The following is a 15,584-nucleotide window of genomic DNA, read 5'->3' on the forward strand; positions in this document are numbered from 1 at the left end:
CAATATTTCACCTTAGGCCCTGTTGCTCCCAAAACACAGTTTTCACTAGTACTCGAGCCACAGGGAAATCGCCATATGCTGTACTGTGGTAGGACTTCTGGCCTCATTGTAGGCCACAGCCCTAGCTCCAGAGGACACTCACTCATCCAGTGTCTATGCTCCTCAGCCCTTTCTTTCTTTTATTGCAGCTACTGCCCAGGAAGCCAGGGGAGAAAGAGAGGAGAGGAACCTACCTTCAAAAAGATAGAAGAGTGAAGGTAGTGGGGAAAGGTGTCCTCCAACCACCCCCAATGTCTCCTCTACAAGGTGAGATTAGAGTGAACCCAACAGAGAAGCACAGGGGTGTGGGTGACTGGCATTACAGAAAGGTTACCTGTGGCCGTGGGTGTCCCGTGACCAGACACTGCAGCACCAGGGTGTTGCCCTCCCGGATAGTGTACACTCGTTCACTGATGTTATCTTCCTTCACAACACAGGCCTGCCCCGCATGGATGATGTGGGCCTGAGCTGGAGCTGGGAAAGAGAAAACTAATTAGAACAGGGAATGCCAGCAACATATAGGTGGAATCCAAGTCCTCACAAAGCTGTTGGAATTGCCACACTTCGCCCCGGGAGCCATGCAGCCTCTGCTGGGCTGCAGAAGGTGAAAGCAAGACTAACGTCAGTACTGGAGAGGCAAGAGCATCATTGCTCTGAAAACTGGGGAATTTCCTCCTTCCCCTGGCATCAGTGACTTTAATCTCAGGGAAAGAAACTGGGATTAGCAGCTGTGGAGACTGAAGACTAGAGTACACTGAGAGATAGCGTTAAGCCAGTAATCAATAGGAGCCAGGAACTGCTGAACTCTATTCCTAGCTCTGAGAAGCAGTGTTGTCTGGGACTGGCTGTGTGACCTAGTCAAATCAGGAGTGCTCTGTGCCTGTAGAAGAGGGATTATGATGGTGATTTACCTCGCAGTGAGGTTATGAGAGTTAATCAGCCAGTCACTCCAAAGGACTCTGCAGAGCTGTATAAGCACTGGCTATTAGTATTTATCCCCAGAACAGGTTACAGCACAGGCCACGGTAGGTACAATTCTCCCCCATGCTGTCACATAAACATGCCTCAGGCTTGTGCTAGAAGAATCCTCCTCTAGCGGTGAGAGAGGACTTCATTCTCTGTGGCTTCTTAAATCCCTGAGATTTCCGCTGAGACTCCAAGAAGGGCCAATTTGTGGCAACACTAGGAACTGAACTGAGACCACCAATGCTTTTCACGGAGGCCAATGCAGCAGCATCCAAAAGGAACGATTTTTGGTTCCCCCTAAAAGGGAAGTGAAGGCGAAAGGCTCCATATCCCATTACCAATTCCTTAAACCAACCAATGCTTCACCTCAAACCCTACTAGTCAGTCTTGATCAACAGGAATAGGAGCCATTTCTACAAGTACTAAGAGGGAATATATAAAAAGATCTGGCTTGAGAGGACCTGCATCAACAGTCATCTGGTCCATATGCTGAGAGCGCTCATGGTAACTGCAGCAGCTGGGGAGTGTTATATGTGACTGTGCGCATCTCCATGGGATACCAGTGCTTGGCCAGGCAGAAAACTGCAGCCTAACTTTAAGGAATGGATAAACCTGAAGACATTACTAGTTCAGTGGGGCATGTGTCTCCTTCTTGCTGCAGCACTTCCATGTGGATTCATCTCCTCAGCCCTATCACCCCCAGTGTAATTCAGTACAGGACAACTTTGAGAGGGAAATGAAGAAAGGGCTTAAAAGTAAAGAGTTGTATAAAAACTCTCCAAACGAAGCACAGGGTTTGCAAGGAAACCCCATTATGCAGGCAGAGTTAAATAAATACCAGCTTTGGCACAAAGTTTGCCGAGGTGCAGGGACTTTTGGAGTAAGCCACAGATCCCGTCACCATGCAGTCACCAAGGATGAAAAAAATCAAAATATTATTAGCCAGTGCAAAATGAAAGCAGTGTTTTTGCAGCTCTAAACAGTCAGCTCTGCATTCTCTAGCCGCACAAGCCCAGGCCAGGCTGGGCTTGGACAGTGGAAAAGGGGGTTTGCAGTTGTCAGGGGCGGCTCCAGGTACCAGTATGCCAAGCGCGTGCTTGGGGTGGCAAACCGCGGGGGCGCTCTGCTGGTTGCCACGAGGGCGGTAGGCAGGTTGCCTTAGGTGGCATGCCTGCGGACGGTCCACTGGTCCCACAGCTTCCTGCCTGCCGTGTTTGGGGCAGCAAAATACCTAGAGCCACCCCTGGCAGTTGTGTTTCTCAGACCAAAACCCTGATCCTCAGTTGGTGTAAGCTGGGGCAGCTCCATTGCCGTTAGCCAAACTAGGCTAATTTAAAATAGCGGAGGCTTTCACCCCTAACTGGGAAGGAAGGTCGCATTTCAATGACTGGTTACCCTGTTCCAAGAGGTGACCATTTATAAAACACAAAGGTGCACGCTGTAGTGCTACACAGGGTCTGTGTGCTAGGTGATCACGCCCCCTCTATCACTATGTCTCCTCTCTCGTTCCAATTCAATGGCAATTTATTGGCAGGATCATCAGAAAAGTATTGTCCACACAACTGTGAGCTAATAGAATCAATGCATTTATTGGAATGATATTATAGCAAATATATGGACACTCATCTCTGCCTCTCCTTCCCTCTCCTGCCTATAGCGTCTGGAGAGATCTCCTGGGATAGCTCTCACAAGAGTCTTGTCATTAAAAACTAGAACACTGAAACAAGGACACAAAGCTACATTGATATGACTGAGCAGATGAGAGATTTGTCTTTCCCAAGAGGATGGGGGGATTATTGTTCGCTAACGTGTCGGGAGAGGAAGTAAGTGGAAGCACTTTAAGAAACAGAAAGGGCTTGGTAGCACTTTGGCTAGTGCAGGGCAAGAGGAGGTGGTGCAATCTTCTCATACACAGCTCTACTGTGTCCCCTCAGTGCTGATCTGACGTACTTTGCTCTACTCTTCCAGTCCTGAGCTCCCATCCCCAGCCCCAGACCTGCCAGGGCACCTCAATCCTGACTCTGCAGCACCAACTATCAGTCATGCTGATTGCACCCAATTCTGGATTTGGGAGGAATCTCCACTGCGGATTAAAACAGACACCCTCCGCCTCAATCTCATCCTGAGTTCTCTCCTTGAAGTGGGGCTGCCTGCATTCCAACAGACCCTTCCCATCTCAGAGCTCTTTCGCTTGTGGTAACAGCTCAGCTTCTGTCGCTTTAACTTAAATGTTTCCCTAAATTCCTCTGTGCATCCTGCTTACTGTACACTCCAGCTCATTTTAGATCTTCTAATTTCAGTGGCTGCCTTCCCTCTGGCCAATGCCCCCCTGAAGTCTCTGCTTTTTTTTTTTTTTTGCTCCTCTCCTCTGATTAACCATTTCCTGCCTGCCAGCCCTATCTCCAAGACAGTCCCTACAGGCTAGACTACACGGGGGATTTTATCAGCACAGTTATACTGGTATAACTCCCCATACGAACACACTTATTCTGGAATAAAAGTGCCTTTTTCAGTTTAGTTTATGTTGTTCTGGAAGTGGTATAAGCTAAATCAGAAAAAGGCTCTCATATTCTGGAATAGAGTGCCCACAGGGGAGTTATACTGGTAACTATACTGGTATAAATATGCTAGTACATTTCCATGTGTACACGGTCCCTAAGAGATGTTCCCTGTCCTCTCTTGCGCTGTCACTCCACAGAGCTCTCTCTAGCCCAGTGGATTTCCCTATTGCTCAGAAGCAAGACTATATTTGTAGCTTTACTAGTAAGTATCAATAATTTGGTTGAGCCCTGGGGTGCTGGCGCTGGGGGCAGAGGGCCATGGTTCTCCCACTTTTTACCAACCATAAGGAAGTGCAACAGGGTTGGGGGGTGGGAAAGAGGGGCAGGGCCTCAGGGAGAAGTGGCAGTATGGGAGGGGCACTGTTGAGGCACCAGTGCCCCCCCCCCCCCCCCGCGCCCCCCCCCCCCCCACTGTTAGGAAGTTTCCCCTGCCCAATCCTCTTTGCAGCAGGATTAGAGAGAGAGGCCCTTGGGAGAGTGAACCATCGCTGCTGATCAACCCTTGTCCAAAGTAGTAGACTCTCTCCTGCAGTAACAGCACTGAGTCTCCAGCAACAAGAAGACATTTCATCTGTCTTCTAAACCCAGTTTGGGGCCAGGTCTCTGAATGGAGAGTTTAGAAAATCTGCTGTACTATTTGCAGATGGCTTGTGAAACCACTTGGCTACTATGTAATGGGAGTCTGATCAGAGAAAAAACTTCGTCGTCAGTTATGTTTACTTCAGTGAGACAGCAGGGAGATAGCCAAGGGCAAACTCTACTCTCAGTGTCTTGCAGGAAAGCTATCCTAGTGGTTAAATCACAGAATTAGAAGCTGTGAGATCTGGGTTCTGATCTTAACTCTGCTGGGATGTGCTGTATGGTCTTGGGAAAGTCACTTTGTAAAATGGTCGGATGAGGATTAATTCCATTCGCAGGGTGCTCACGTGGAAGGAATATTATTATTTCCCATCATCCTGGGTCCCATGGGGTTTTTAGCACACAGAAAGGTTCCAGGTCTCCAGTGCAGTAGACAGCATTACCTCCCTCCCCAGGTGGTGGGACTGCATCTGTCACAAAAAACAAGGCTTTGTGGAAGCCACTTTCTCCTGGGAGGAACAGGAAGATCAGACTGTGAGGCAAGGGGGTTGGTGCTTGGGACTGAAGCAGTCATCTCCATCATTCCCTGTGAGAGTCCCATGAAGTATGAGCCCTGAGGAGACATTTCCACATGTTTTGGTGGGTTTCCCTAAACCTGGATGCCTCTCTGAGTGTGCAAAACCCAAAGAACCACACAAGACAGAAAAGGAATTGCTCCAATGCGCGCTGGAGGCTGGGGCAGGATTGTGTCCCTGGTCTTTTCTCCAAGGCTTCAGTCCACTTTTCAACAACCAAAGCAAAGCTGCTTCAGAACTTCCATTCCTCCCGGACAGAAATCCACCACAGAGAAGCCCAACACAAGGGGCTTTGCTCCAGACAAAGCAAACAGTCCAAGACACTCACAGCTGCTTTCACGGAAAGATGCAGCCTTTGAAAACCTACCCATCTCACAGCACATCCTAATATTTCCCGCCCTGGAAAGGCCTGGCCCACAGGGCACTTGGCCTCTGCACTGAGATTTCTAACTAGCCTTTCACTTAATATATTTACACACTAAAGTGAAAGGAAATTGGAGAGGATAAAATAACTTTATGCCAGTGCAATGTACTGAACAATGTTATCACCATCATGTGGGAAGCTTACGAGACACCTGCTCTTTAGAGGTCAACCGTGTTAATAACAAGTAGCGGAGGAGAGAGAAATGGTCTTGTAGGGAAAGCAGCAGACTGAGATTCAGGAGAGCTGGATCCCGTTCTCTGCTCTGCCACACTGCTTGTGTAACTTCAGGCAAGGGATTTAATCTCTCACTGCCCTGGATCCCAGCCATAAAAAGGGGATGACGTTGCTTCCTTATTTCACAAGGGGGTTGTGGGGATCGATCCATTTATGTTTACAAGGCTCAGATGGTACAACAATGGAGGCAACAGAGCAGTGAGGGCTGGGGCAAAGAAAGAAAGACACCCAGGGTGCACTCAAGGCCGTGTACTACTCAGACCATACAACTTCATGGGAAGAACACCAAACTTCTTCATATGAGGTCAACATTTTCCCTCCAGACACTATTTCATGACAGGGCCCTAAAACCAACCTGGGGCAAGTCACACAGAGGAGAGAACCTGCTGGGTCAGCTGGCTGGGGTCCAGACACTGAAGAGGCTGAAGTTTTATAGAAGTCCCTCATCTTGTACCAGACAAGCTAGTGGGGCCCCACAGCTAAGCTCCAAACAGAAATCAGAGCTGGGCCCAAGGAGAGCAGTTCTGCCAGCTGTACCAAAAGGGAGCCTCCTCCGGAAGGAGCTGCTTTGAGCTGGAAGTCTTCTCCCGCTGGGCTGAAATTATAACAAAGCCAGTTCAGCATGCCAGGAGATGACTTTCTGCTAAGATCTGCTCAGAATGGGTCCAATGGTTTGGCCTAAGGCCAGACAACTCCCAGCTGAGAGCAGTTCAGTGCAGTATCAGCTTGGAGTCAGCTCCCCTGGGGCTGAGTTTGTCAGGTCTGCTGTGGTCTGAGTGAGGCTTACGTTATAAGCGGTTCTTCACAGATTTTACACAAAATCCCCCCAGGCTCTTAGTGACATCAGCCAGGTCAGCAAATGCAACCTGCCCTTTTGTTTTCTCATATCCGTGGGCTATTGCTGGGTGTACTTCTCTCTGGAGTCTGCTCCTCAGACCCAGATGTTCAATATTCTTGTTCTAAAAAGGATAGAAAAATCCATACGAGCAGCCTTAGCCTCAGGAGCAAGCCTAACAGCAGCAAGCCTGCATCCATCCACCCTGGATAGCTGTTCAGGCCAGAGAAAATGGATACGTCACACGTTCCTTTGTTTCAGAGTAGGAAACCACGAGTGTCATCAGCTCAGCACCTCCGCAGCACGCCGTCCACTCCTAAACACAGATCCCAGGAAAGATCTGAGGGTGCTTCACGAGGGACTGGGAAGACAACTCATCCTTACACACAGTGCTGCCCTGCCCCCACCTTCGCTGTACCTGTTCTGGGGTTGCCTCCCTGGATAAAGAACTTCAGCCCTTAAAGCTGTTGATGCAGCACCAAAAATCCACATATCAAGTACAGCTTCCGGTCCCATCCCCCTCTGGCGTGAAGCTGGCTGTTTTGCTCCTCCCTGCTGCCCCCTGTAGGCTACAGCCTCCTGCTCCTCATTGACACAGTTCATCAGAACTACTCAAGACACGAGTTTTGACAGTCACATGACTCTCGATGTACCTGGTGCGATTATAAAGCATCCTCTTTTGCAAGTAGGTCAAACTATGAAGGCAGAGCCCTTTCCCTGCCTTGTTGATCTGTCTGGGTCAATCTTCTTGGAGTTACAGCGAACACGGGAGTAGGGAGAGGGCAGTGTTGAACACTCACTTCAAGTCCGATTGACACCATCTGCTCAAGCCCTGAAGAGCCAGGCAGCTGGCTGCCAATCACATTCTCTCACATCTCCTGTCTCGCACAAGAGGCAGCTAGTGGATGAGCTTTGCAGCTGGTGCCAAGAAAGAAGCAGAAAAATCCTAAAATATGTTGCATCAAATGGAGGGTGCAGGGGTTTATTGGAATTAAATTATAAATCATTCGATTTTTCTTGCTGAGATAGTATTGTGATCAGCTACCCAGAGTTTAAGTATCACCACCCACTCCGGGATGGAATCACAATTGCTCCACTGTGTGTCATAAGTCCTATACTGCTAACAGCTAAGGAAGATTCTCAGGTGGTAGGAGCCTCTGCTTGGGCAGCAAAAGGCGGAGTCTTACCCCAGGTTTTCTACAGAGTTCAGAGCAACCACAGAGACCTTTGCACACATGGCACAGAGACATACCCAAAGATCTAGATAACATGCTGTGGTGTTACTGTGGCTTTAATTATATCTAATTAAAGAGTGTGGGAGAGGACAGTGGGAAAAGGCTGTTGGTTTTAGGTTAGACTGATACATACAGAGCATTTTAACTCAACTCATTCAATGTTAACTATGTATCTAATAAGGATTAGTTAAATTATTAGACTAGTGGATTATTTGGCCATAAAAGAATACATGGCAAAAGGAGTGAGGGAAGTGATAAAAAACTGGAAGAAGTTAAAAAAAAACTGAGGTAAGAGTTACTCAGAAGTGAAAACAAATTTGAACGAAATAAGATGGATAAATGAAGAGTTCTCACATTTCTCAAAATGTCAAGCAATGCTGCAGAAAAATTAGAAAAGGTTTACACAAGAATTTGATGCATTTTTTAGGGCAATCAGCTCCACTCATAAGGAAGATGAGCAAAAGATTGTTATCTTTGTGAATACTGTAGGTACAAAAGCAATTTCATTATCTAATTCATTTGAGCTTAATGCTAGAGAAGGAGCCAGCTAGGAGTTTGTCTTAAAAATATTTGAGGAATACTGTTTACCAAAAAGAAATGAAACATTTGAAAGATTTCAGTTTTACTCAAGGAATCAAAGGGAGGAAGAGACTTGAATAATTTTTAAATGGATCTAAAAGGTAAGAAGTCAGACATGTAATTTCCCCAGAATCCATGATAAGGAATCAAATGAAGATGGGTATAAAAAGGTATCTGTGTAACAAAAGAGACTGTTTGAGCAAGATCTAAATCTAGAAAAAGCAGTGAGAATTTGCCAAACTGCTGAATTTAATTAACAACGATTGCACATTTTAGAAAGAAAACAAATTGATGTGAATATAGACTTACTAAGGAAAAGGAAACAAACAAGTCCATTGAGTGTTAAAGTTAAAACATATGAGCATATGAAGGAACATTCTAGATGTGGTTGGAGGCACTAACCTAGACAATGTCCAGCATATGGTCAGACCTGTCAGATCTGCAGGACACAGAATCATTTCACAGAAGTTTGTAAACAGAAAAGTCTGAAAAAAACGTAGATATTTACATTTAGTTTAAAATTCAAAAGTATCAGAGAAGACATCAAGTAAGAAATACGGAACTAACATTACAGATGAAGAAAACTGGTTACTGGGTATTCTGAAACCAAGTTGCTCTGTAAATTACAAGGAGAATTGAGCCCTTACACTATCTTCTAATGGAACATTTATTTTGTATGCAATAGATACAGGTGCACAAGCTACTCTCATTTCAGAAGAAATTATAGGAGGTCTAAAGTAAAGCCTGTAGAAAGAACAAATACATATTAATTTACAATCTTTCAGTGGTAAAAAAAAAATTCAAGCTATGGGTATTAGTGAATTACAGGTCTTAGTTAAAGGCAATTTAGAAAGTATAAGATCTGTAGTAGTTAAGGGACAAGATATTTCTATTTTAGGTTTAGAACCACGTTTCTCTCTAGATCTAACCAGTAGAACTCAGACTATTCAAAATTCCGAAACACTGGAAAAAGAACATCAATTTACAGAACTATTTTTTGGCATTGGTAAATCAGATACAATGTATAAAACAGAGTTAAATGAAACAAAGAAACAAGTTGTACAAGCAACTAGAAAAATATCCTTAGCTTTAAGAAGTAGGGTACAAAAGGAATCGGAAAGGTCAGGTAATTTAGATATAATTAAAAGAGCGGAAGAGCCAACTGAGTGGGTGAATTCATTAGTAATAGTAGAAAAGAAAGATGGATACCTACATTTATATTTAGATCCAGAAGACTTAACAAAGTATGTTAAAAGGGAACATTTTAAAATACCTACCAGGGAAGAAATATTTGGACAACTGTCAGAAGCAAAATACTTTTCTTCTTTAGAAGCTTCAAATGGATTTTGGCAAATATCACTGGAGCAAGAAAGCCAATTGCTATGGGCATTTAACACATCTTTTTGGACACTACTGTTTTAAAAAGATTACCTTCAGCTAAGACATATTTCATAGAGCAATTAAAAGATTTTTGAAAACATAGGTAGCACACACATGTACATAGATGACATAAGAATATGGGGAAGAACTTTAAAAGAGCAGGATAGAAGATTAACTAAAGCATTATCTAAAGCAAAAGAAGCAGGATTGAAGCTTAATACAAATGTAAATTTAAAGTGCAAGAATTAATGCTTCTAGGAGACATACATACTAATCAGGGATTACAGATTGATTCACAAAGAATACATAAAGCCATTGATAATATCAAAAATGTGGATGTACTCAGTCTAAACAACCTCTGACATTTATTCAAGAAAACTCAATACCTTGGTCTAAAGTAGATTTAGATCTATTTGAATATAAAGGATATGCATATGTTATAGTTCTTGATTATTTTTCACAGTTTCCTTAAATATCTATACTAGAAAACACATCTGCCAAACAAGTCATTAATAAAATTAAAATCAATTTTTGCAATGCATAGTATTCCCAATAGGGCAATGACTGCAAATGGACCTCAATTTCATAGTCAAGAGAGTTTAAAAGTTTTACATAGCATATATTTCAGACATATTACATCAAGTCCATGTTACCCACAATCTAATGGACAAGTTGAAAATGGTGTTAAAATAATAAAAAGATTACTAATAAAAGCTGAAGAAATCAATATTGATTTAAATTAAATTATAGAACATGGCCATTATGACAAGGTTTAGCACCTGCACAGTTGTTATGTAACAGGAAATTACCTGTGCTTTTTCAAAAAAGGATAGAAGGAAAGGAATAAGTATAAATATCAGCCAAGTTTGTATCAAAAGTATTATTATGAGTGAGGATTGCCTAAGCTACCTTATTTGAAACCAAATGATTGAGTACATATCTATAATGGTAGAAATTGGGCTAGAAAGCCACTGTAACAAAAGAGGTAGCACCTCAATCTTATGATGTCATGGCTAATAATGGCCAAGCGTATAGGTGAAATTGGAGACATTTGCAATTGTTACCTGCAAGATCAGACTTGGCTGAAAGAAAAAAAATGATACAGTGCAGCAACAAGAGAAGCAAGAACAAGAAAATGACATCATTCCTCTAAGTCATAAGAGCCAGCGAAGATAGAAGTTGGGTGGTCATTGGTTCAATGGAGACATGATAAAGGACTTATAGAAAGCAGTTAAGATAATTCTGATATACACAGTCAAATACATTTGTGCTAAAAAAATGTTAAAGACAGGAGATGCGGTGTTACTGGGGCTTTAATAAAGTGAATAGAAACAACACGCAGGGTTTGCGCTAATATTGTAGAAAATGCAAGTATTTCAGGATAGCGAGCAGATACAAACATGGAGCAGGGGTGTCTAGCACAAAGGGGCAGTTTTGTATAGTCATGAAAACGTGTCTGCAAGAACAAGCCCTGGGAAGGGATGGCAAATGCTGTGAAGGAAGGTTGTGGAGGGCAGGGAGGCATTCTCTCATTATTCAGCGGGTGTCATTGATTAAGCTATTAATAATAGAAACCAAAAGCTCCAATGAAACTTTAAACAAAACAAATAATCAGGCCGGCTCCTTCCCCGGAAGGCCAGAAAGCTGGGCACACTATCGATGGAGCATTTGCAAAGGAAAATTCACTCCAGCTTGAGGCTGATTATGGAAATAATAATACACAATCAGTGTCCATTAACACTGTCATGAGGGCTGCGAATCAATAGTGTATTAATGGCTGGAGAAAGACTGGGCTGTGTCTGTCAGAATTAACTCTGCAATGCAAATAGAAGAAAGGGAGGAGCCAGCAGGTGATATCTAATTGAAGCCAGGTGGCTGATGTCTTCATGTCACCTCTTAATGGTGAAGTCTGGTTGGTCAGAAACAAGTCCTGGGTGCCTGATGCCTCCTCTGCAGCTCTGCCCCAGTGACACCCTTAGGAGGAGATCCCTGCCAAACCAGACAGGGAATTAAATCCTAACGGGGGTGTGATGTTGCACTCCATATATTTATGGAAATATGCTTATGAGTGTAAATATAATGTAACTGAAATATGCTTTATGAAAAAGGTCTCTTGTAAAGGTTTCATTACAAAGCTTATAATCTACTGAGTGTGTTCTTCCTATTTGTATGAATCATTCTTGTATCTGAAGCTAGAAATATGAAGCATTACTCTGAAGTCCTATTGTAACTATGCAAAGTGTGGGCTATTAATGGTGGTTTAGAATCTTGATGGCTCCCATTAATCAGGACAATTGTTTGCAAATGGCTCTGTTTACTTGTAAGCCTTCCTGTGTTCATGTGAGTCAGGCTGGAAAGAATGGAGCTTGGGGTCTCACAGGACATGTGACCATGTCACCTGGTACTGGAATCCATCTTAAACCTGGTGCTTTTCCATTTAGAAGGAGGGTGGGGACCCAGAGAAACAAAAGATTCCCGCCTTGCGCCAAAGCCATAAAAGGGGGTGGAAAAGAACAAAGGGGTATGCCAGTCATGAGAAATCCCATAGTTACTACCTGAGCTGAAACTAACTAGGTCTGTACCAGGGGAAAGGATTGGGCCTAGACTAAGAAGGAGACTAGTCTGTGAAAGAAGCTTATTGGAACATCTCTGAGGGCGAGATTTACCTGTATTCAGTTTCTTGCATGTTTTGTTTTATTTTGCTTGGTAACTTATTTTGTTCTGTCTGTTATTATTTAAAACCACTTAAATCCTACTTTTTATACTTAATAAAATCACTTTTGTTTATTAATTAACCCAGAGTAAGTGATTAATACCTGAGGGAGCAAACAGCTCTCTATCAGTGCTATAGAGGGCAGACAATTCATGAGTTTACCCTGTATAAGTTTTATACAGAGTAAAACTGATTTATTTGGGGTTTGTATCCCACTGGATGTCTGGGTGCTGGGAGACAGGTAACCTGCTGAGCTGTTTTTAGGTAAAGTCTGCTGCTTTGGGGGCGTGGACTAAACTGGGGTCTGTGTTGCAGCAGACTAGTGTGTCTAGATCAACAAGGCAGGGTTCTGGAGTCCCAAACTGGCAGGGAAAATGGGCTCAGAGGTAATTCCAACATGTTAGGTGACAGCCTCAAGGGGGTCTCTGTGACTGAACTCGTCACAGTGGGTTTTCAGAGTCCCAGCCAGGAGTAGCCTTGAGTTGAGGCAGTCAGGCACTTCCGAGTCTAGCTGGTCTCAGACCCTTCACACCGAGAGCTGGATTACTCTCAGGAGTTGGGGGAAAAGACGTTCACTGACCAGACGCTAAGAGCGGGAGTTCTGGAGATATAAGAGTTTCAGAGTTTTCGTGCTCCCTCCCACTCATTGCCCTGGACCTTCTTTCACATCTCCCTCTCTGCCTGGAAAACCACTGCCTCTTGAGGACCTAGTGACCTTGCTCTCCTCTGTGTAAAGTGTGCCAGACTACAACAGGTGGCAGACTTGCAAATAAAATTTCTGAGAAGCACATTTCAGATTTGCTTGGAGGGAAACTACCTCTGACTGCCCACTTTCCCTCCACTGGAGGTCTAAAGAGCCAAGAAGCAGGCAAGGCTCTCTACTCCTCCCGTCAGGATCTGTTCTCAGGACAGAGGGAGGAGAGAACAGAAAGAGTCCAGCTACTTAGAGCAGCTCCGCGCCCTCCTCCCCTTCTGTGAGCAACAGGGACCATTCCTCTGCTTCTCCCCCCTCCCCTTCTGTAAGCAACAGGGGCCATTCCTCTGTTCCCCTCCCTGCAACACCGGGGCTGGGAAGGGGCAGGGTAGGGCTGCCACCTGGCCAAATTTTTTTGGCCTGGCTTGGAAGTTGCTGGCAAAAATATTTAATGTGCCAAGTTCTTCTCTACTTGTGACCAGCCTTCCCTGAAATTTGGGTGCACATGCAGCAATCCTGTAACTACTGTGCAGCTGGCACCTGCTCTGCACACCAGGCCCTCAACCCATCAAAACCATGGTTGTTCCTCTCAGCACTGAGGGCCAGGAAGTGGGATGGACACAAGGTTCACCAGTGAGGAGAAGGATGGGGGAGGCAGGGGCTCCTAGGAGGGGACGAGATAGGGGCTCATGACTGGGGGGTGGGGGAAGAAGAGAATCAGCTGTAGTTGGCACTGGGACCCTTTCTGTGTGTGGGTGGGTAGCCAGTGGCTGGGTTTTTTTCCTGCATCTCAGAGGTGGACAACCTTAGCAGAAGGGGTAAAGAGCCCCTGGAGCTGTTCCCCTGTCTAGGAGGGGGAGAAAGACCCTTCACCCCCATTGCAGCCTCCCTATTCTGGTAGAGGGGATGAAGAGCCCCTGGAGTTGCAAGAGGAGCAGAGGTGAGGCTGCAGGGGAGAGGGGGGAACAGATGTAGACGGGCAGCACTGATGTGGACAAGAACAGATTGAGGCTGGGAGGAAGGGGAGACACGGAGATGTGGTGTCTGATAGACCCACCACTTTTTCCATGTCTTTAAGCACTGACCAAGCCACTTCCCTAAATTCCTTTTAGCTCCCCTTCCAGCACTACCCTGACTCTGGTGCTCTGCACGGCTGGCCCCACTCAGGAGAGGATCACAAAACAAAGCCACCATGACACTAATCTAACATGATAACACTAACGATCACAACCCAAAGGGTGTGCAAAACAAAGCAAAGCTCTGCTGAGCATCTCTCTTTTCCCAGCACGCCAGCCAGCTTAACCCACCCTGAACCCCATGTGCTAGTGCCAGCTTTGCTCTTTGGATTGCCTGCTTATATTCAATTACAAATGCCGTACCTTGGGGGCAGGGAACTTGCTTTACTTCATCTGGAAAGTGCCAGATGCCTCTGCGGCATTTACATAAATATACAGGAATCATTCCACCCACCACAGAAACTTAGCTGTCACGGAGGTGCACAAAGCAACGCTTGCCTGACACTCCAGAACACTACATCACAAGTGAAGAATATTGTTTCCAATGGAAACTGCAGGGAGGAATTTTAGGGATTAGAATGGAATCACCTAGGAGGCAAGCTAGCCACTTAATAAGTGGCATGGGCTCTTTAACTCAGAAGTGGTCAGAACCTTAGCTTTACATCTCCAAACAATGGCACCACCAGCAAAACATTGTCCCAGCGGCATGCCGGGAGAACCCTCTGCTGAATCACCAGTGACTCTTCCAGCAACATTTAGATATTGCTTTTTAAAACAAAACAAAACAAACAAACAGGGAAAAAAAACAGCAGGAGTTGCAGAACATATGCCCCAGAGAGGATGGCTGATGCACCAGAAGGCTTGGGTCAATTTGGGGGCAATGGCATTAGATTCGTTTTACAAGGAAGGATATTGTGCTGTAGCAGAGTGGACCTCTGCTCCTGCCCTGAAGGGGTTAAAAACAGCCCTGGGAAGGGGCTGGGGCTGGGGCTGGACAAAGCAGCCTTTAGGCTGGGCTGATTAGGGAAGCGGCTGCAGCTGGGGCCACGGCCCCAACTGAGCCACGGGAGCCTAATAAGAAGGCCAGGGAAGCCAAGGGCAGGCAGTCTCTCTCTGACTGGGGAGGGAGACAAGCCTGGCTGCTTGGGAACTCACCCGGGGGGACCTAGAGGAAGGTAGGGCTGGGAAGCCCTAGGCCAGCAACTCCCCAGGCTGCAGAGCTGGTTCTAGGCCTCCAAGGTACTGGGCTTGCAGAGGGGCAGCCGGAGGGTGGGTAGAGGCAGCCAGTCCAACCTCCTTGTTGCCTGTGATGATCAGCTGATACACTGCAGTCTGCCCCAGGGCACAGGGGCTAAACAGAGACTGGCAGTAGCCACCACTGAGGCAAAGAGGGGATAGTGGGGTGAGGGTTCCCCTGGGAGCGGGGAGACCCAGTTAAAGCGGCACCGGGGTCCAGGGAGCGACACGAGGGCCAGCAGCAGACAGGTGGATCACTGGCCTGCAGAGGGCGCTCCAGGCTGGAATTTGAGCTAATTCCCCAAAGTCACCAGCAGGAGATGCCGCAGGGGTGAGTCCAGCCTGTCTACATGTGGGCTTCAGTGAAATATTTAACCACCAAAGCAGGACCATCCCTTCCCTTTGGCCTGCATCAGCTCGATATTTATATCCCTATGGAGACTACCAACAGGGGGAGGGAAGAAGGGCAATTAATGCCAGTAGTGATGGTGGTTTGTGATGGGCACCAATGCCCAGTA

At 45.7% G+C, this 15,584-nt stretch overlaps 1 protein-coding gene across 1 annotated transcript in view; it reads right to left on the reverse strand.

The window, feature by feature from the left end:
- Window positions 1-15,584, reverse strand: part of MDGA1 (MAM domain containing glycosylphosphatidylinositol anchor 1) — a 196,362-nt gene that overhangs the window by 127,387 nt on the left and 53,391 nt on the right. The window contains exon 4 of the mRNA XM_075064581.1: window positions 374-513. Within this exon, the coding sequence (XP_074920682.1) occupies window positions 374-513 (140 nt within the window). The remainder of the gene's footprint in view (window positions 1-373; window positions 514-15,584) is intronic.

Source organism: Chelonoidis abingdonii, chromosome 3, assembly GCF_003597395.2.
Source record: "Chelonoidis abingdonii isolate Lonesome George chromosome 3, CheloAbing_2.0, whole genome shotgun sequence".
Classification (NCBI taxonomy): domain Eukaryota; kingdom Metazoa; phylum Chordata; order Testudines; family Testudinidae; genus Chelonoidis; species Chelonoidis abingdonii.